The sequence below is a fragment of the Dendropsophus ebraccatus genome, chromosome 15 (genome assembly GCF_027789765.1).
Source record: "Dendropsophus ebraccatus isolate aDenEbr1 chromosome 15, aDenEbr1.pat, whole genome shotgun sequence".
Taxonomy (NCBI): domain Eukaryota; kingdom Metazoa; phylum Chordata; class Amphibia; order Anura; family Hylidae; genus Dendropsophus; species Dendropsophus ebraccatus.
This window is the reverse complement of record NC_091468.1, coordinates 9,989,712-10,010,629: the sequence shown is the minus strand read 5'-3', so window position 1 is coordinate 10,010,629 and position 20,918 is coordinate 9,989,712. Positions and strand designations below refer to the sequence as shown.

Below are 20,918 nucleotides of genomic sequence, written 5' to 3'. Positions count from 1 at the left end.
AACCTCTCCTGCTCTGGACAGCTTCAGCTTCAGGGGGAGAAATAAAATGGAGGTATCCACCGCCGACACCAATGTTGATTCCTCCCTCCAAACAGTGCAACCCTACAGAAAGGGGCAACCCCATCATACGAGTCTTACTCATGACCTTAGTGCAATCCTCACCAAACCACCTCCGGAAAACCCCTCATACCCAAAAACGTCTAAAAAATTTAGCTTGTGAGGAAATCCAATGTTTCCAACGTTTTATCAACTTCATATTGTGTGAAGAATCTAATAAAATTTAAATAAAAAAAAAAATGCAGCTTCTGCTACTTTAATCCATAGAAGATCTTTGAAGTCTATGGAAAGACATTGATTTTTTTTCTCTTTATGTAAAATCCAATTTTCAGCAATGTTCCTTTTCTATCTTTACCGTTTTCTTCCTATTCAGTGCTATAAAAATATTCAGATTTGATTGTTAGGAGCACTGGGGTCGGCCATTTCTCGGCCCTCCCGAGCATCGTTCAGCCCACCTGCCGGCTCCGATGCTCACACCTACTGACGTATATTCCAAAACATTTGCACAGTACTCTATGCAAAGCGAGTGAAACAGACCTTTAGACTAGCGCTTCTCAACTCCAGTCCTCATGGCCACCGACAGCTCATGTTTTGAGGTTTTTCTTAGTATTTCTCACGTGATATAATTAGGGCCGTTCTCACTATGGAATCGGCTCCAAAATTCCATGCGGAACCCCCACATGTGGACTCTGTGACGAATTCTGCCTGCTATCTGTTTGAATGGGAGGGCTTGCGTGCCTTCGCTCACCGTGCATCTCCGCTAAAAGAATTGACATATCAATTCTGCGCGCAGGAATTCTGCTTAAAATTTTGGTGCCAATTCCATAGTGTGTATGGGCCCTTATACTCTGGTATTATCACAGGTCTTCTTTGTATGGGATATCCCCAAAACTTGACCTGTTGTTGGGCAGTGAGGTTAGACGGTTACCCTTTGATTAAAGTGTAATACTTAGTTTGGCCTGCGGGAGTGCTGCAGAGAAATCAAACACTTGCTCTCTGACTCAATCACAAAGGTTCCCGGCAGCAAGACACGTATATTTTCCTTTTGGAAGCCAGAGGTGGCACGTTTCCTTCCAAATTCACCACGTAGCGTTGATTAAACGTCGGGAACAGGGCTGCCGGGGCTCTAATGGATAGAGGGAGCTGGAGAGGGAGCAGCGTCATTGTCTTCATTTGTAAATAACATATTGCAGCCAACTGTTTCTTAATTGCCCAGACTGTTGATAAATAATCCAGTCCTGCTGCTCTCCACAGACAATTTGCTTTGGATCAGGCTAGGCAATTCAAATAACACTAATTATTTATGATTTTATGATGTTAAAATGAATATTAAATGAAACAAAATTCCCAAGGATTACTCGCATGGCAGCTAAGTACATAACATTTTGTACAGATGGTTGGAAGACTCATTTTTGCTTCATTGCCGCATACATATCCTTGAAGGATTCCGTCGCTAGACAGCATATCTTTGAATTTTTCATTAAACCAGACGTCTTGAAATATGAATTCCTTTTATGTTTCTGCGAGTTTTGGGTAAGAGAACTCCGAGTGAATAAATCATACAATGCTACGTGTCACCAGGACTTGTGAATATTTCTGCAATGTTATTTTATCCTCAGTAGAGCCCCATTGATTATCAAACTCAGCGGAGAGCGTTTTATGATCATATATCTCCATTAGCGCCTACTTTGACTGCCATAGATTTTTCTGGTTAAGACTGCATTATGTATTAGCCGTCCCGTCTTCTCAATACCAAAGTTTGATACGGCTTTCAATTATATATTATGTATAGACTTTTCTTATCTTCTATATGTAAAAAAAAAAAAAAAAAAAGAGAGAGCCGCTGTCTGTCTGTGCCTATGTGTGCGAGTGTCGCTGCCGAGACCTAAGCCACCCTTCTCCTCTCTTCTTCCTCCGCAGACAGCGTACTTTATTATGAAGATGAATTTCTACAATGAAATGGCTGTCAGGGTAAATATCTCTCTTCTTGTTATACAGATGAAAAGTCAATTGTGATCTGAATTTACTTTTAATAATATAAGTAAACCAGACTAATGCATACATGATCAAGACCGGAGCAAATGGAGAGTGCACAGCGGAGCTGCCCTGGAAAAAGAAGAAGGAGAAGCAGGATTAACCAAAGAGGGGTTTGAAGGGCTGGGGCTTTGAGGTGTTATTAAGGTTTTTTTTTTTTAATTTTATTTATATTCAGGATGACGCTTGGTGTATATGTTGTCTGTATTCTCAGATATGACAGGATGTGTTTTAGCACAAAAAAAATTCTCTTTCCAGTACATTTAAAGTTTTGAATAGTTTTGAATAAAAAAAGAAATAGTTTTAAAAAGAATTCAGGAAAGTCACCTGTGCGGTCCCAGACGGCTTCTCGCTCCCAGTCGGCCGGGGCATGATGGATAGATCTCACCCTATTTGTTTATTGGGAGAGATCTATCCATCAAGATTGATGGGGAGAAACCTGCCGGGACCAGCCGGGTTGCTTTTTAAACTGGGATCTCTAAAATGTTGCAGCAGTAATAGGAGGACCTTTCTCTGTTGTGTTGCCCATGGATCTTAAAGGTTTTCTTTAAAGGAGAAGTCCTGCAAAAATTTTTATTAAAGGGAACCTGTCACCTCCATCACCATGTTATCCAGGAAGTGACATCACCATGTTATCCAGGAAGTGACATCACCATGTCATCCAGGAAGTGACATCACCATGTTATCCAGGAAGTGAAGCCTTGATGCAGTAGTAAGTGCAGGGAAAATACACTTTATAAGCATTTCCCGTAATAATTGTATATTGGTGTTTATAACACTTTTGGGGGGCAATGCAATACTTTAAAGGGAACCTGTCACCCCCCGTGCCGGGGTGACAGGCTCCCGACCCCCCGCTACAGCCCCCTATACTCACCTGATCCCGCCGGGTCCCGCTTCTGGATCAGGTCGGGTCATGGAGATATCAGCCGCTGCAGCCCGGCGTGCGCGCTGAGAGATGAGTCCAACGCTCATAGAGAATCACGGAGAGTCCAGCGCTCCGTCATTCTCTATGAGCGTTGGACTCATCTCTCAGCGCGCGCGCCGGTTTGCTGCAGCGGCTGATATCTCCGTGACCTGACCGGATCCAGAAGCGGGACCCGGCGGGATCAGGTGAGTATAGGGGGCTGTAAAGGGGGGTCGGGAGTCTGTCACCCCGGCACGGGGGGTGACAGGTTCCCTTTAAAGTATTGCATTGCCCCCCAAAAGTGTTATAAACACCAATATACAATTATTACGGGAAATGCTTATAAAGTGTATTTTCCCTGCACTTACTACTGCATCAAGGCTTCACTTCCTGGATAACATGGTGATGTCACTTCCTGGATAACATGGTGATGTCACTTCCTGGATAACATGGTGATGTCACTTCCTGGATAACATGGTGATGTCACAACCTGATTCCTAGAGCTGTGCGGGCTGTGGCTGCTGGAGAGGATGATGGCAGAGGGATGCTCAGTGCCCTGTGTCCCTCAGTGTCCCCCTGCCATCATCCTCTCCAGCAGCCACAGCCCACACAGCTCTGGGAGTCAGGTCATGACATCACCATGTTATCCAAGAAGTGACATCACCATGTTATCCAGGAAGTGAAGCCATGATGCAGTAGTAAGTGCAAGGAAAAAAGCCCTTTATAAGCATTTCCTGTAATAAGTGTATATTGGTGATTTGTATAACTTTTATGGGGCAATAAAATACTTTAATAAAATTTTTCACCGGACTTCTCCTTTAAGGCTATCTTTACACAATGTATTTTTTTTACAAAAACGGCCGTTGTTGGTGATTTAAACAACAGCCAGTCTTGTAAAAATGCGACTGTGGAAATAATTAACTTGTCAGTTATTTCTGGCCCCCAGACTGTGAACAGCAGCTGTTCAGTCTGCTCACACAATGATTGGCCGTTGTCACTGCCGTACATTGCACTGATTTCAATAGCAATTGGGATAGCCCAAATGTGCCCGCAATCCAAATAAAAGAAAATGATATTTATCTGGCTGATACTGCAGTATTTGCCGGGTGAACATGTCAAACAGCGGCCGTTGTTTAAACAGTGTGTCAACATAGACAAATTACAAATTACAGTCGGCCGGGGGAGTAAAGTAATAAAATAGAGCCCATTTACCTTTCTGAATTCAGTGCCAGCGCTCTGATCTGCCCCGGTCTCTCCGTTGATATAGGGGTGTTTCACACAGCCCGATATGCGCTGCAATGGAGTGCCGATCAGAGATCAGTGACTAATCGAGCAGCTGGGCTGCACAAAAATTTCAGGATCATTTGTGCAGCCATTTAAATGTGTTGTTATTGGCTTTAAATCCTCAGGACAGGGCGATAATGTGGCCGAAGGAAATTGGCCTATTACTGACCCTATTGCAGGGGTCAATTATCAGGTAAATGTGCGTTCCTAGGAATGTTTATTAGTAATGCAAAAAAGGGATCTCAAAACACGGGAATAGCCAGATATCCCTCTCTCCAGAGAAGGAAGCCTGTTGCCCCGGGGGGGGGGGGCTCAAGATAGGGAGAGCACCACACCACCTTGATACGTAGTCCCTCAGGTCCTCGCTCTGTTGCGAGCAGTGGGACCTAAATAGGGAAACACCTCCTTGAGTTCAGTGATTGTTGTGTTATGTTGATCAATTTTTCATTGCCCCTGATAGCCAGAATCCTGCTCCACACTGACGAGGGGCAAATACCCCGAAACTGCAGTCTGTGGATGGATGCCTAGCCTTGGTAACCTTTGTCTTATGTAGTTACACTTGCCACAGAGTTAGACTTTGACTTACAGGGGCCACCCTGGTGTTTCCCTATTTAGGTCCCAAAGCTCACAACAAAGTGAGGACCTGAGGGACTACGTATCAGGGTGGTTTGGTGCTCTCCCCACTAGGAGGCACCCCTTGGCAGTGGGCTTCCTTCTCTGGAGAGAGGAATATCTGGCTATTCCCGTGTTTTGAGACTCGTAACTGAGGCTCCACGGACCCCTTTTTTGCATATTCAAATTTTGTAGGGGGCAATCAGTGGAAACTTGTAAATGAGTACTCCATTGGTTTTTTTTCACTCTTCTCCTTAAATTCAGTGATTGGTGTGTTTTGATGTTTATTAGTAATTATCGGCCCAGGTTAAAGGACTCTTAGGGCCCTATTACACAGGACGATTATCGTGCAAAAAATCGTTATATCGTTCGAATTTAAATGATAATCGTTCTGTGTTATCAGAAAATCATTCATATGTCATTGATCATTGATTTAGATCTGAACCTAAAATGATCGCTAATCGTTTGCTTATTGTTCGCTCTAATTCCACATTCGTTCGCTCAAGTTCCACATTTGTTTACTAATCTTTCAGTGTAATTGCACATTGTCCATTGTTTTGCTGGGATCAGAAGAAATAAATGATCATAGTAACAGTCGGAGAAACAATCATATCACGATCGTAACTAAAGACCATGGTTCTGTGTAATATGGTGAATGATTTCAGGTTAACGATAAACAATCTCGTTTGCGATCGTTTATCGTTAGTCGTTAATAACCCTTAGGTGACCCTGGACGTACCTGTACGTCTAGGGCCGTCCAGAGGTGTTTAGAGCGGAGCCGCGCGGCGGCTGTGCTCTGAACCGCCGCGGTCCCGGGTGCCGCATGTAGCCTGGGACCGCGGCTATTAGCGGGCACGGTCCGATCGCCGTGCCCGATAATTAGATAATTGGATGCAGCTGTCAAAGATGACAGCTGCATCAGATTACCTGATGCAGCCTTTCCCTGATGTCTAGTGGCGGAGATTGCCCCCCCCCCCCCCGGACGTTGTCCCAGAGGAGCAATCCCCGTGTCTTCACCCAGCCAGGTTGTGCGCCGTAATGGCGCTGAATCCGGCTCGGCATTCAGTTGCTTAATGCTGCAGCAGCCGGAAGCAATCGAGTGCCTATCTCATCGCTCTATCCTGTATTACTATGTAGTATAAATGGCAATGAGAGATTAGTGTACTTATACTAGAAGTCCCCCTCCCCTAATAAAAGTATGAATCACCCCCATTTTCCCATGTTATAAATAAATAAAAATAAATAAGTAAACATGTTTGGTATTGCCGCGTGCATAATCGCCCGAACTATTAATTTATCACATTCCTGTTCTCGCACGGTAAACGGCGTCAGCGCCAAAAAAATCCCAAAGTGCTAAATTGAGCATTTTTGGTCGCATCAAATCCAGAAAAATTGTAATAAAAAGCGATCAAAAAGTCGCATATGCGCAACCAAGGTACCGATAGAAAGAACGCATCATGGCGCAAAGAATGACACCTCACACAGCCCCATAGACCAAAGGTTAAAAGCGTTATAAGCCTGGGAATGGAGCAATTTTAAAACGACTCTGTACCCACAATCTTACCCCTCCAAACCACTTGTACCTTCGGATAGCTGCTTTTAATCCAAGATCTGTCCTGGGGTCCGTTCGGCAGGGGATGCAGTTATTGTCATAAAAACAACTTTTAATCCGGCAGCGCTGTGTCTAACGACCGGGGCTTACATTTGTATATGCATTAGGCTGGCACACCCTCTCTGTCCTTCCTCCCCACCCTCCTCATTATTAGGAATGATCCAGGAACATTTACTGCTGTTTGAGCTTTGCACAGGTGTATTAACGATTAAGCCCATGTGCCGGGCTGCCACAGGTGGGGAATAGGAAGTAATCTGCCTGGAGCATTCCTAATGATGAGGAGGGTGGGTAGGAAGGACAGAGAGGTTGTGCCAGCCTAATGCATATACAAATGTAAGCCCCGGTCGTTAGACACAGCGCTGACGGATTAAAAGTTGTTTTTATCACTATAACTGCATCCCCTGCCGAACGGACCCCAGGACAGATCTTGGATTAAAAGCAGCTATCCGAAGGTACAAGTGGTTTGGGGTCAGATTGTGGGTACGGAGTCGCTTTAAGGAACATATATTTGTTAACAATGGTTTGAATTTTTTACAGGCCATCACATAATATAAAAGTTATACATGTTACATATTGTTGTAATCGTAACGACCTGAGGAACATATGTAACAAGTCAGTTTTACCCCAGGGCGAATGGCGTAAAAAAAATACCCTCCAAATAAAAGAAATGCGCTTTTTTTTTTTTCAATTTCACCACACATTGAATTTTGTTCTGGTTTCGCAGTGTACTTTATGAAAAAATGCAGCCTGTCATTGCAAAGTAAAATTAGTGATGCAAAAAATAAGGGCTCATGTGGGTTTCTAGGTGAAAAAATGCAAGTGCTATGGCCTTTTAAGCACAAGGAGGAAAAAACAAAAACGCAAAAATTTAAATTGGCCCGGTCCTCTAAGGGTTAAAAATCGCTTCATGTAATAGGACCCTAACCCTGATGACTTTCGTGATACACTGTGGCCAATGACTGAGCCCGCAGGGGGGAGAGCACATAATCAGGGGAGTCAACAGAAACCCTGAGATGGACTGAGCACGGTGAGGCCCATCTAACAGGGTTGTGTAACTCCCATGTACCATTTATAGCACTGATTCCTATAGGCCTTATTACACGTAGTGATTATCCTGTAAAGATTCTATAATGTAGCGAACAATTCTGAAATTATTACATTCACCGATTGCTGACATAAACAATCATTTTTAGGCCATGTTCACACTATGTTAATGGGCGGTGCTATACTGCCGGATGCTGGGCAGCATTTGGCACGTTCCTGCGGACAATACTGCTGTATCGGCTGCAGGAACATTATATTTTTTGCTGTGGGCAGTTTACACCAGTCTATATTTTACACCCTTTGATAAATCTCTAACAAGACTCTGTGCATTATAATTTATTATGATACAGTGAGCTCAAGCACTATGCTACTATATTGACGCAGCCATGACAGTTCAAGCCGCTCGGGAGCTCATTGTATCATAATGAATGAATAATGATGCACAGAGTCACATTAGAGATAAAGTGTGACATTTATAAAGACCGGCGTACGAGCCCGAGCCACGCCCCCTTTTCCCCAGCTGGTTTTACTAAGAGGCGCACACCCCTTAGTAAACATGGCCTTTCCCCCGGCTCAGGCTGTGTGCAACAGCCTTACACCTTCCAGCAGGTGTAGGGTTGTATCAAGATTCACACACCTTCATCCCCCATCTCTACTCATTGAGGGGAGCCCCAGTGGGTGAATGCTCATATCAACCACATAACCTAATAGGTAATATACAAAGATTTTGTCTTAGTGAAACAATTCCTCTTAAGAATTTTAGAGTTACACATACCTACATACACACATACACACTTACATACCTACATACTTACATACACACATACATAAACACATACATACTTATATACCTATCTACATACATTCATACATATACACATACATACTTACATACATACATACCTACAAACACACACTTACATACATACATATACATACATAATACATTCATACATACATAAATACATACCTAATTCATACATACATACATACACACACACATATACATACATAATACATTCATACATACGTAAATACATACCTAATTCATACATACGTACATACATAATTCATACATACATAAATACATACATACATACCTACATATATACTTACATACACACATATGTACTACCATTGAAGAGGGATACTCATAGAATTAGCACAAAAGACGCTATTCACAATAAATAAAGGAGAGTAAACCAAGGCTGCTGAGCCTCCCTGAGACGTCTTCAATGAGAAAAAAAGATGTTTGCCAGACGCTGAGAAGTACGTCCTTTCCTTTCACTTCAGATGTATCAGATAGCTGTAAACTAGACTGCAACATTGATTTCCAGTACTGGATCCTAAAATAGTAAACACATTTAAATTGATAGGACGTCTGGATAAAGAGGACTTTATATATTACCGGGAGACAGGACCATAAAGTAACGTGACTGCTTCTCAGCCATAAAAAGTGGCCAATTTAAAGGGAAACCGCTGTAATAGCAACATTTCAGGGACCAAAGGGAAACAACAAGCTAGTACAGGGACATGCCAGGAAATAAATATACTGTATGTGTTTCACATGCAAAGCAAAAAAAAAAAATCTAAAAAGCTTAAAAGGGTAAGTGAAGCCTTTGCGAGTATCTGGATTTCTGCATTAATAACGACTAGAGTCGAGCGCTATTCCAGCATTCTCCAGTCTGATCTGAGTTTGAGTCTGATCATTCAGCATTAAAAGGAGAAGTCCGGTTACATTTTTTATTAAAGTATTGTATTGCACCCCAAAAGTTATACAAATTACCTATATACACTTATTACTGGAAATGCATGTAAAGTGCTTTTTTCCCTGCACTTCTGCATCAAGGCTTCACTTCCTGGATACCATGGTGATGTCACTTCCTGGATAAGAAGGTGATGTCACTTCCTGGATAAGATGGTGATGTCACTTCCTGGATAACATGGTGATGTCACTTCCTAGATAACATGGGGATGTCACTTCCTGGATAACATGGGGATGTCACTTCCTGGATAACATGGTGATGTCACGACCCGACTCCCAGAGCTGTGTGGGCTGTGGCTGCTGGAGAGGATGATGGCATAGGGATGCTCAGTGTTCCTCCAGTGCCCTGTGTCCCTCAGTGTCCCCCTGTCATAATCCTCTCCAGCAGCCACAGCCCGCACAGCTCTGGGAGTCAGGGTGTGACATCACCATGTTATCCAGGAAGTGACATCACCATGTTATCCAGGAAGTGACATCACCATGTTATCCAGGAATTGACATGACCATGTTGTCCAGGAAGTGAGATCACTATTTTATCCAGGAAGTGACATCATCATGTTTATCCAGGAAGTGAAGCCTTGATGCAGTAGTAAGTGCAGGGAGAAAAGCACTTTATGTGCATTTCCCGTAATAAGTGTATATTGGTGATTTGTATAACTTTTGGGGGGCAATACAATACTTTTCGCCAGACTTCTTCTATAATTACTGGTAGCTGAAGAAGCTGGATGCAGCTAGGGAGTCTGGGAAGACATGGATACAGCCTATGGCCTATGAGTGTTTCTGTTTTCCTGGATTTCCTAGTAGTGATTAGCGAACATCCCGATATTTCGTTCGGATCCTGAACATGAACATAAAAAAAAATGATCATGATTGGTTGGTGTTGGTGTTTTGCATTCATTTGCGTACAGATTTTGTACGTTACAATCTAGAGTTACACCCATGCATACAGATTATCAAGCACAAAACGTAAATTATGCAGTGGGGTTCGTTCGCAAGTTCGAATATTTTCGAAAATGTTATAAACATTCCAAACATCCAACAAAATGTTTTTGATTGGCGAACACGAACAATTAGCGTTACAAACGTTTACGAACATGTTCGCCCATCACTACTCCCTAGGGCTGCATCCTACTTCTTCAGCCACCAGTAATCATATGCCAAATAATCAGACTTGAGCATGCTGGAATAGCGCTCAACTCTAATGACTAATTCAATGTCTGATTGTAAGAGCGAGCAAAAATCTGCCGAATCGGCCTGATTCCGAAAATCATTGCTCCTTGTAATAACAAAAACGATCAACTCATGACAACGTTAATCGGCTGGTCGTGTCTTTAGGTCCTGAACTAAAATCATTGTCATTGTAATAGCGATGTGTGGCTTACGAATCTGTTAAAAAATATATAAAAACTATATATACCTCTCCGCTCTCCCTGATATCCTGCAAGCTATTACCTAGGTTGTATCCCTGTTTTCCAGGCGGTACTTGGGCTGTCTCCACCTTCCCCACGGAAGGGGAAGGCAGCGGGAGTCAAATGCCGATGGTTTGGGTTCGTACGAACCTGAACCCCATCCCTGTTTGATCATCTTTAATCAGGATTATTTTATAATATAGATAGAAAAATGGGAAATTAGAAAAAAAGTCACAAAAATTCCTAAAAAAAAAAAGTTTAACATAAAAACATTACTTTAAGTGATCCTGTCACCCCCATTCTGTATGAGGACGTCTCTACACAACTGTAAAGCCTACATTTTGCAGTTTTCAAACCTTACTTTATAATAGATTTCTTGGTGCTTCGTCCAGGGAAAAATGCTTTTAATTGGTGGATTGTGCCACCTGGATGGGACTTTACAGTCACTGTGACACTATGCCCCGCCCACATCAGTGCAGTAGGCCCTGCCTACGTGATGTTATCGCCGTCTAGGCACCTCCCTCAGCAGCCATTGGAATGGGCAGGCCTATAGTTCTAGTCCCCCCTAGGCCGGGCCATTCCATTTGCCACCAAGGGGCAATGATGTCACAGAGGGGGCGTGACATATGGTGCCAATATAGATGGGGCACAGTGGCACAGTGGCTGTAAAGCCCCTCCCAGGTGGCACAATCTACCAATGATAACAAAAACACTGGACCAAGAGCCAATAAATCTTTTATAAAGTAAACTGCAGAATTTAGGCATTACAGCTGTGTAGAGACATCCTCCTACAGAAAAGGGGTGACAGTGTCACTTTCAACAATAGGTCCTCTCATCTATCTGTCTGTGCTTACAGGATGTGAAATAAGGTACTGGAGTCGTCTCCTCCCTCCCTGTTTGACTGACACCTGGAGTCCCCAGCAGGGTCAGATATTCGTTCATTCATTGCAGATTTTTATCCTTCTTCCGCGATGGTCATCTTAGCCTCCACCCCCCCACCCCCATTTTTTATATGAGCTTGTTGTCCTGACTTATTGAGCATTTTTTTCTTAATTTACCAAAATTTTATTCTTTAATAACTAAGTTCTAATGTTAACTAAAAGTTGACATTTGTCCTTATTTTTAGTCTCGTTAGGTCTTGTTCCCTCAAAATCCTAAATAAAGTAATAATACAAGTCGTCTCTTCCTAAGTTCCCGTCTGTCTCTGAAGTTTGGGCACCTTGATACGACCCTGACCTCTTCAGGTACATTATTAGCACAACTATAATAGCTTACCGGTGGAGGGCTCCTCGACTTCTTTTTTGGAACAAACATGTTTCCATTTTATGAAGCATGTGTTGTTTTTTCTTTTCTTTTTTTTTTTTTTTTGTTACAAAGATTTATTGTAGACGGCGTAGGAAAAATCCCACTACCCATTTATCTTTTGTTGCCCACATTTCTCTCCTACGGAGCTCCATGGCAGTGATGCAGCACCGGATATTTCTCTAGACCTCTATCTTTTTATCTTATTGGGAGTGCAATAAAACTAGTTGTAGTGTTTTTGACCTTCCCTGCCATGAGTTGCCTCGTCATTTGCTCAGCATTTGTTTCTTATGTCCATCCGTGGCATTGATGGTTGTCGTTTTGAGTGCATCAAACTCTCTATCTATTAGTCATCCTGCTCCAGGAATATGGACTATTATAAAAGTTTGGCTTTTAATTTACTATCAAGAAGTGTAAACAATTGCCGTTGGCTCCTCCCCCTCCCCAAAAGAAGTATGAATTTTAAAAATAATGTTCATAGAAGACATGGGACCCCATAGCAGAGATTACAGTACAACCCACATTTATACAATTGGGAACAGAAAGGTCTTTTCTCAACCTTTGGGTTGACTTCCTACCCATTGCAGTTTCTTTGCGCTCAGTTACAAGAATGGGTCCCTTGTCTTCTGGGGGCCCATGATTTGTCTCCAAGGTATAAATGCCTATAACATGTCCCACAGGACAAACAAACTAATAACCACACCTATGTGTTGGCATATCAGAGATCTCAAACATCCTTATAACTCTTTCTTGCATGATACGCTTCATGAATTGGCCCCTTAGATCATATGGTGACTCCCTGGAGATGCCTGGTCCACTCTGTCTCCACTCCTCTGTGCTCCCCCTCCCCTTTGAGACACAGGTCACATGATCTCTGGCAGTAGTTGGCTCTGAGGTGCAATGCATGCCTAGGAAATGTAGTTTACCTGCTGGATGCCATGATGTAAACTGGGATCGTTTGTATCATTTTGAATCTGGGGCTAGAAGCAGTGTAGACAAGTCAAGAAGGTGTCAAGCAATCTGAGGGGGATCGGTATATTTATACCACAGATGAATATGCTTCTTTAACATTTAGAAAGGAAAAGTGTATCTCCGCTTAACAGTAAACATTTGTGGGTGTAGAAAGCTGATGGGGGTGACCCCTTGTAATGACTAACATTAGTGGATGTCCCCCACCATCTGTTACCATCGTAGGAGGCTGGAAAGATTAATGGAGAAATTGGCAAACACAATGAAGAAAGCATACTTACTGGTCCCCATGCTCCTGCAGCGCCGCATCATTACTCCCCGCCCATCTCCTACAGCTCCCGCTGCAGCAACCTCACGACCCGGCTGAAGGATTGCCCACTCAGTCGGTGAATCGGGCAGGACACTGCTGCAGTCACTGACTGACTCAGCGGGTTATTCGTTTGAGTGAAAAATTTGTTCCAGAGGCTGTCGGAGAGCTGATGAGCCACTGCAGGGACACAGGGACAGGTAAGTAGACTTTTTATTATGTTCCCTTTACTCCCACCCCCTGCCTGCATGCAAGTTTTTTATTTTCTCCATTTCTCACCTGCTTTCCAGAGCCTGGCGCCACTCTATTAATATGCTACACTTAAAGAGAATATACCTGATGGTACATTCTCTTTACTTAATTCAGATGCTTAAGGGAGTTTTCCAGGGAAAATGTCTGTACATTACTTACCTCCCGCGCTTCCCTGGTGCTGTAGGTGTAAGAAGTTCCAGTTGCCACTTCCATGTTGTTCTTCCTCCCTCCAACAAATTCCCACTTCCTGCTTAACCAATCACGGAGCTGAGTGGGGCTGGGAGAGGATAGAAAGCAGCGGCAGAACATCTGACAGCAACAGTGCCAGGAGACTCGACATTTCCCTAAAACCTGCACCCCTCCAACATGATGGGAAGTGTAGCTGAAAAACTTCACTTCCCGTCAAGCCTTGATGGCCAAAGGGTGTTCAGGCATGACGGGCATTGTACTATTGCCGCAACTGGAGGGCCGTAAGTTTTGCACCCCTACCCTAGAAAACCACTAGAGGGATATGTTCCAACAATGTAAAAATAAAGGCAAATAACGTCCATTGTTACAAAATAACGGCTGTTATTAATGCTCATCGGCCCAAGGTAGCCATACACCTTTAATTACATGGTTATTCCCATCCTCCTCATACACATGGACACTTAAAGGAGAAGTCCAGCCTCAGCTGACTTTTGACAGGCGGCAGGGGCAGGGAAGAGAGTAACAATGAAGCACTGCTTACCTCTCGCCGTGCTCGCAATGCTCTGCCTAACCGCACCCCTGCCAAAAGTAATTTTCACGTGAAAATGCCCATCCCCGCTGAGTGACAACCAGCTCAGCCAATCAGTGACTGGAGCGACGTCCCGCTGAGGGGCCAGTCCATTAGCTGGGTCATGACATCAGCCGGAGATCCCGGAGCTGAAGAGGCACGGGGAGAGATGAGTTACTACCCTTTGTTAATTTCCCTGTGCCCCTGCAATTAAAATAAAAAAATAAATAAAATACAGCGGAGGCCGGACTTCTACTTTAATTTGGTTGAGCATGCCATAAATAGAGGGAAAAATCTACTGCAAGAGATTTCCTGGGGCCACTTATCGCTCATGAAAAAAAAAAAAAGGTAAAAAAATAAGCATTCGCGAACAAGGTAAAGACTATGGTAAGTATCACTTGTCTCCATTGATTGTCTGATGGGGGTGATGGAGGGGCTTCTGATATGTTTTGTTATGCTTATAGGCACCTAGGCTCTATACTTGGCGGGAGTGTAAAACCTTTTGCTAAATGGATTGTCATGTATAGGTTTTTTTTGTAAATAGCAACAGTAAAAAGAATACAAGTGTTTGGGACACTCGAGGCAAAAACTACATAAAAATTTCCCATGTCCGTTCTTTCTAATGCGCTTTTATTCATGTCGATTAAAGTTAATCTTTTTTTTCTTAATATTTCCTCAAAATGTGTAAGCCTCATATTCTACCAGTAAACTAAAGTATTTAAGAATTTCCTGGACATAAAATATACATCTAAAGCGCCATAAAAACTTCACCCGTTATAAAATAAGAGGATCTAAAATTTTAAGAGGAGCGATTTTTCTTTCTCTTAAATTTTTAGAACAATGAGACAGAACAGTAACAAACCATTAAATATTAACGTCAGCGGAAAATTTCCCGAAAATGCATTATTATTTTTATAATAGAAAACGGAGGCGAAGTTAACTCAGACGAGGACCGCTTCGCTATGGGATGTAAATGATCGGCTTCATTAAAAAAAAAACAGCAGCTGCAATACATGAAATACACTACGGTTACACAAGGTTTTTGAGGCGAAAATACATCCGTATTTTAATAATTACGTTCGTAAATAAAAAGTGTAATCATTATTTTCTACTGTAATTATCTAAATACAGCTGTATTTTTGCCTCAGAATTACAACTGGCCAAAAATATGAGCAACACATAGCCTAAGCCCATGTTCACACATAGTATTTCCATTAAACCAAAACCAGGAGAGAAGCTGACAGGGCAAAATTTGTAATGGAAAGATTTGCCCAGTTTCTCTGTTTTTAATCCACTCCTGGTTTTGGTTGAAAAAAGACTGACGGAAACAGTGTGTGTGAACATAGCCTAAATGTGTAAACCCGAACAGATACAACCGGAGGATGAAAAAACATACACGTCTTTGTGTAAATATATACATTTTATTTTAGATATTACTTTTTACGTTTTTTGGGTTTTTTTTGTGGGGGGGGAGGAGACAATTCATTCTCCAAACTGATTTAATAAATATCCAGACTTTTTTTTATATATTTTACAGCTGGAAAAATGAAATTATATGTGCAAGAAGCATTTTTTTTATTTTAAAATGGTTTTAAATATTGAAGATGTTGATTATTTTTCAGCCATAATAAATTACAGCCGCAGTTTTTTTTTTTTTTCCAAACGTTGTGCATTGATTTCAAAGTCATTTTCAATGCAACAAAGGCTCTCAGTTTGACACTCAATACAACGGTCATTGGTTTTGAGTGCCAAACAACAGCCCTTGTCCGAACGGTGCGTGAACATAGCCTAACACTCAGATGTTTTTATGTTTTTCTATAGCAGATGCTGTTATGTCATTTGTTAACTGGATGTTTTTTATGATTTTAATGGCCTGAAAATGTTTTTGGGGGAAAAAAAAAAATCAAAAAACGTTCTTAGTAGAAAGAAACAGCCTAAAATAAGTAAAATGTAACAGACTGTAAACTGATGTTGTAACTTTGCATTTAATGCAATCTACGGCTATGTTCCCACAATGTAAAAGTACAAATATTACATAATAGTGCAAATATTACAATGTTGTTAGAAAACAGAAAGAGCCGCTATTAATATTCATGTTCATTAATAACAGGCCCTTATTTTTACATTGTAAAAACAAATCCTTTTGGATAAAAAAAAAAAAAAAAAAATACCTGCTAGGCTTCTTGGGACCTAAAACAGATGTCTCTTCAGTAAATGTGTATACAAAAAAATAAATAAATAAAAAAAATGTATATATATATATATATATATATATATATATATATATATATATATGCATTATATATATATCCCCTTTTCCTTCTAGTATTTTAAAATTTTAACAAAAGGTGATAAAGTCATTAGGGCCATAACACTGTTCTACCCATAGAGAAGCCATTCTGTTAAACAATAAAAATATCTTCGGAGGATTATACTCGGAACATTATTAAAATTAAAGGGAGAGAAAAAAAATCCCTCTCCTGCTGCTATCAGCTCCCCAGACTGTACTTAACATTGGGCCAAATTTACATTTTTATAACCAGAGCCCTATAGAACCCTAAATCAGAGCTATATTATGGTAGCTTTCATTGGGCTGTAATATGAATCAACCTCTTATCTTTAGTGATTATAGTTTATCAACTTTCTGCAGCAAAAGTAAAAACCTAAGTAAAAAAAAAAAAAAAGAAGGTGTCAGAGTGGAAGCAGATGGCTTTCACATATTAGGTTTTATCATTTGTTTAAAAGCTTAAAATAAACATTATTTATAGGACGACTTGCGTTTGGATGTTACTTAATGAGGACTATGCATCATTGATTTGACTACTAGAAGAGGTCATTTACTAGCGGCCCGCTAACAAGCAGTAATCCGGGGCTCAGCATAAGTCACTTTGTGTAAAATTATCCGCTCCGAGCTGATCAACGACAATAATTGTTTTGTTCCAATCATTGTCGAAACTTCCTAATTACTATGAAGGTCGTCCAAATATAGAATTTGTTTTTAACCCAAGTACACCGGGCTGTCATGTTATAAGGGAAAGATTAATTCCCGAGTCCTGATGACATTACATGTTCTGTGCCTAACCCCTCTCCGAATTCCATGAGGTACAGAATCCCAGGACTGTTGCAGCGCCATCCCTTTTGGTGTATTTGTATACCTGTTAGCTATAAAAAAAAAAAAAAAAAAATTGGTCCCAAAATTAAACTGAAAAGTCAAAAAGATTTCAGACAAGGTGTTTGTCGGGAAAATTTAGGGTAGCTTCACACGTACTGGATCCACAGCGGATTTCACGCTGCGAGTTTGCAGCAAAATCCGCTGCGGATCCTGTAGTGTGAATCTGAATGGGTCCCATACACGCAGCAGATCCGCCCCTTTAACCCCATCCCTCCCCCCCCCCCCGCTGGCTGTGTGTGACGCTCCCCTCGCTCCTCATTTTTTATATATTGCTGCCCTGTTGGTAAACATAATAAGCATTTTATACTTACCTCTCCATGCTCCCCACTGTCCTGATGCAGACTCACCAGTGTCCCACCAATCAGGAGAATGAGTGGAGAGAAGAGCGCCGCACTTTGCTGGTGATAAGCATCTTGGTCCAGCAGCCCCATAGGCTTATAATGGAGTTCCCTGGATGGAGATTGGAGTGTGCTACCACACACTTCTTCTGGCATGTTCTCCTAATCTGTCAAGTTTCTGATCTGACCTTTAAAGCATTTAAAGCAAATAACTTTTTTGTTTTTCTTTTTAACATGAGAAGACCAGCACCGGTACAGGGCTGCCAGTGCTGCGGTTCTTTTTTTTTTAACCCGCCAGCCGGTTCCCGCACACATTGTCGGTCTATTATCGAACGTCGGCCCGTCTGCCCCCAGTGTGATGTAACCTCCTCCCCTCTGTGAAGTGGCTCAATTATAATCAATGGAGCTGCACCACAGATGGGAGTTAGTCACACTGACGGCCGGCGGGCCCGCTCCCAATGCATCATGCCCGGCCGGTGCTCAGGAATAGACCGTCACCGTGCGCAGAAATTTGGCGCCGGTCCAAAAAAAAGGACTGTGTCGCCAGCATCCTGACGCCGGTCTATTCATGTTAAAAAAAAAAAAACAAAAAAAAAACGTTGTACTAGTGGTACCTTTGCTTTAAAGGGGTTGTCCGGGAACTTCTTTTTTTAGTTAAATTTCCTCAGTCTGAGGTAAAATCTCTCAACCGAAGCCATTTGGTAGTCTGAAAGCTTGTGATACAGAAATGTTCAAGGATTGCCGACCCTGTGGGGCCTGTACTTAGATGAGTGGGAGCCCAAGGGTGACAACATGAACTTAATCTTCACAGTACTTGAGTGCACACATCTGTTTGCACAACCTTTTGGCGAGGTTTGTATGAGGAATTTTTATAAAGACACTGAGATATCTGGGTTGTCTTCACAGTACCACTCCTGAAGGTCTACGAGAGGTGTATGTGGCCATCACAGTTCTCACCTCTCTTGGCTTTCCATATGGGAACAAAAATTAGTATTTTTGTGCTCTTGTTGAACACTGGGGTGGCAACATAGGTGGAAACCGGAAGAAAATTGTACTCTCTGTCTCGAAGACTATTGAACACCTGACCCTTGTAGAAGCCTTCTGGTGTGGAAGGAAAGGAAATGGTTGAAGGGGGCACATATCTTTTAGGAGAGGGTATGTCATAAACTGCATAGACTTTCTTCCCGGCATATAGTCTACAGATAGGTGACTCTTCTGTTTCGAGGAGACTGAAATCTTCTCTATGAAGAAGAAATAATCTGCATATGTTTTTTTTCCCCCATGGAACATTGCCTAATGCACCATGCCGTGATTTCAGCGAGAACCAGTGTCCCACCTCTCCAAAGAAAAAAGGAGAAAAAGTTGTATTTCATGTCTGGTTGTTTGTTTCACTTTGAGATATCCCACCACCATAGTGTGCAAGTGTGTAAGAGAAGGTCGAGAAAGCTCCTGGCTGAACAAACTATCGTATGTGTCCGGCCAGTAGAGACATCATCTAGATACATGCAGTAAAATCATCAGCTATTAACAATCCATCCACGGCCATCTTTGTCTATATTAGACACACTTATGATGTGGTTGACATGCAGCCTACAAGTGCAGTAATTGACTATCTGCCATAGTTGAAGGTCTGGTTGACCTTTCGCAGTGACAACGGGAGTATGGAATCCGCTGACGGTGTAGTTACATCCCACTTTTTCATACATAAATCATTTTTGTTCCTACTGTGGTCCAGGTGCCGTACCTGGCACGCACAAAAAAGGCAATTAATAGTTCTCCTTTAGATTCTGATTTGTAAGGCTTGAGCGCCTTTGCTGATATAAACTTCCTTCAGGAAGACTGGAGACTGTTAATCAAGAGATTTCGAGAAGCGTGACATCTGTACGTCTCCTCGGAAATGTCAAAAACCAGCAGATATATGTCCACCAAGACTCAACAAGACATCGGAGGTGGAATCAAGATGACCATACCGAGAACTCCTAACATCCTAATAGAAAGGATGCTATAAACATCACATAGATCCGTAACGCCGATGTATTCCTACCGGGATTCATTTACGGGGCCTTATTGTTTAATATGTATTATATGTATGACATTGAAGAGAGAATTGTGAGTAATGTTTCAATTTGTGTAGATGATAGTAAATTATGTGTCAATGTAAATACAAGGGGAGGATGTAAATTGATTATAGAAGGACATCTACTGCCGGGCAAATTGAGCAAACTAAGGCACAGATGAATTTCACTCTAGATAAATGGTCTGCAAGGCACTTGGGTTAGAATATTCTTAAGCAGAATATTACCTAAATTGGATTGAAATAAATAGCTATTCCGAGGAAAGGGACCTTGGGATTTCATAGATAATAAACTGAAAATGTCTGCTTGACACAGATCAAGTCATTTGGGCCCATGGAATATTCTTAAAGGGAATCTGTCAGTAGGTTTATGTTGTCTTAGATGAAGACAGCATAAAGCAGTGACAGAAATGCCGAACAGATCGGTGTATTACTTGTATAATTCTGTTTAGCCGTTCTCCTAATATGCAGGAGAATAGGATTATTGCCACACCCCTCCCCAGCCCTCCAGCTGCTGATTGACAGTTGACTGCCTATACACAGCATGGATAGATAACTGCCAATCAGCAGCAAGTGGGCGGAGTTTTCTGCTTCTCATGAATATCCAGGACTTACTAGACTCATGCACATAATGGAGAAGACTACTTATTGTCTACATTATTCAGGAGGATATCTCCGTAGCAGCTGCTTAGAAAAATTTAAGTGATACATCGTTCTGTTCAGCCGTTCTCCTAATATGCAGGAGAATGGGATTCTTTGCACACCACTCTCCCCGCCCTTAATTTGCTGATTGACAGTTGCTGACTATACACAGCATGAATAGATAACTGCCAATCAGCTGCTTGTGGGTGGAGTTTTCTGCTTCTCATGAATATCCAGGACTACTGAGCTCATGTACATAATGGAGAGGATTGCTTACTGTCCATGTTATTCAGGAGGATATCTCTGGATCAGCTGCACAGAACAATGTAAGTGATCCATCATTCTGTTCAGCTTCTCTTTCACTAGTTTATGCTATCCTTAGAT

At 42.0% G+C, this 20,918-nt stretch overlaps 1 protein-coding gene across 1 annotated transcript in view; it reads left to right on the top strand.

The window, feature by feature from the left end:
• SPATA17 (spermatogenesis associated 17) overlaps positions 1-20,918 on the top strand; it is a 123,823-nt gene that overhangs the window by 16,202 nt on the left and 86,703 nt on the right. Inside the window, exon 4 of the mRNA XM_069954450.1 lies at positions 1,978-2,028. Coding sequence (XP_069810551.1) covers positions 1,978-2,028 — 51 coding nt within the window. The remainder of the gene's footprint in view (positions 1-1,977; positions 2,029-20,918) is intronic.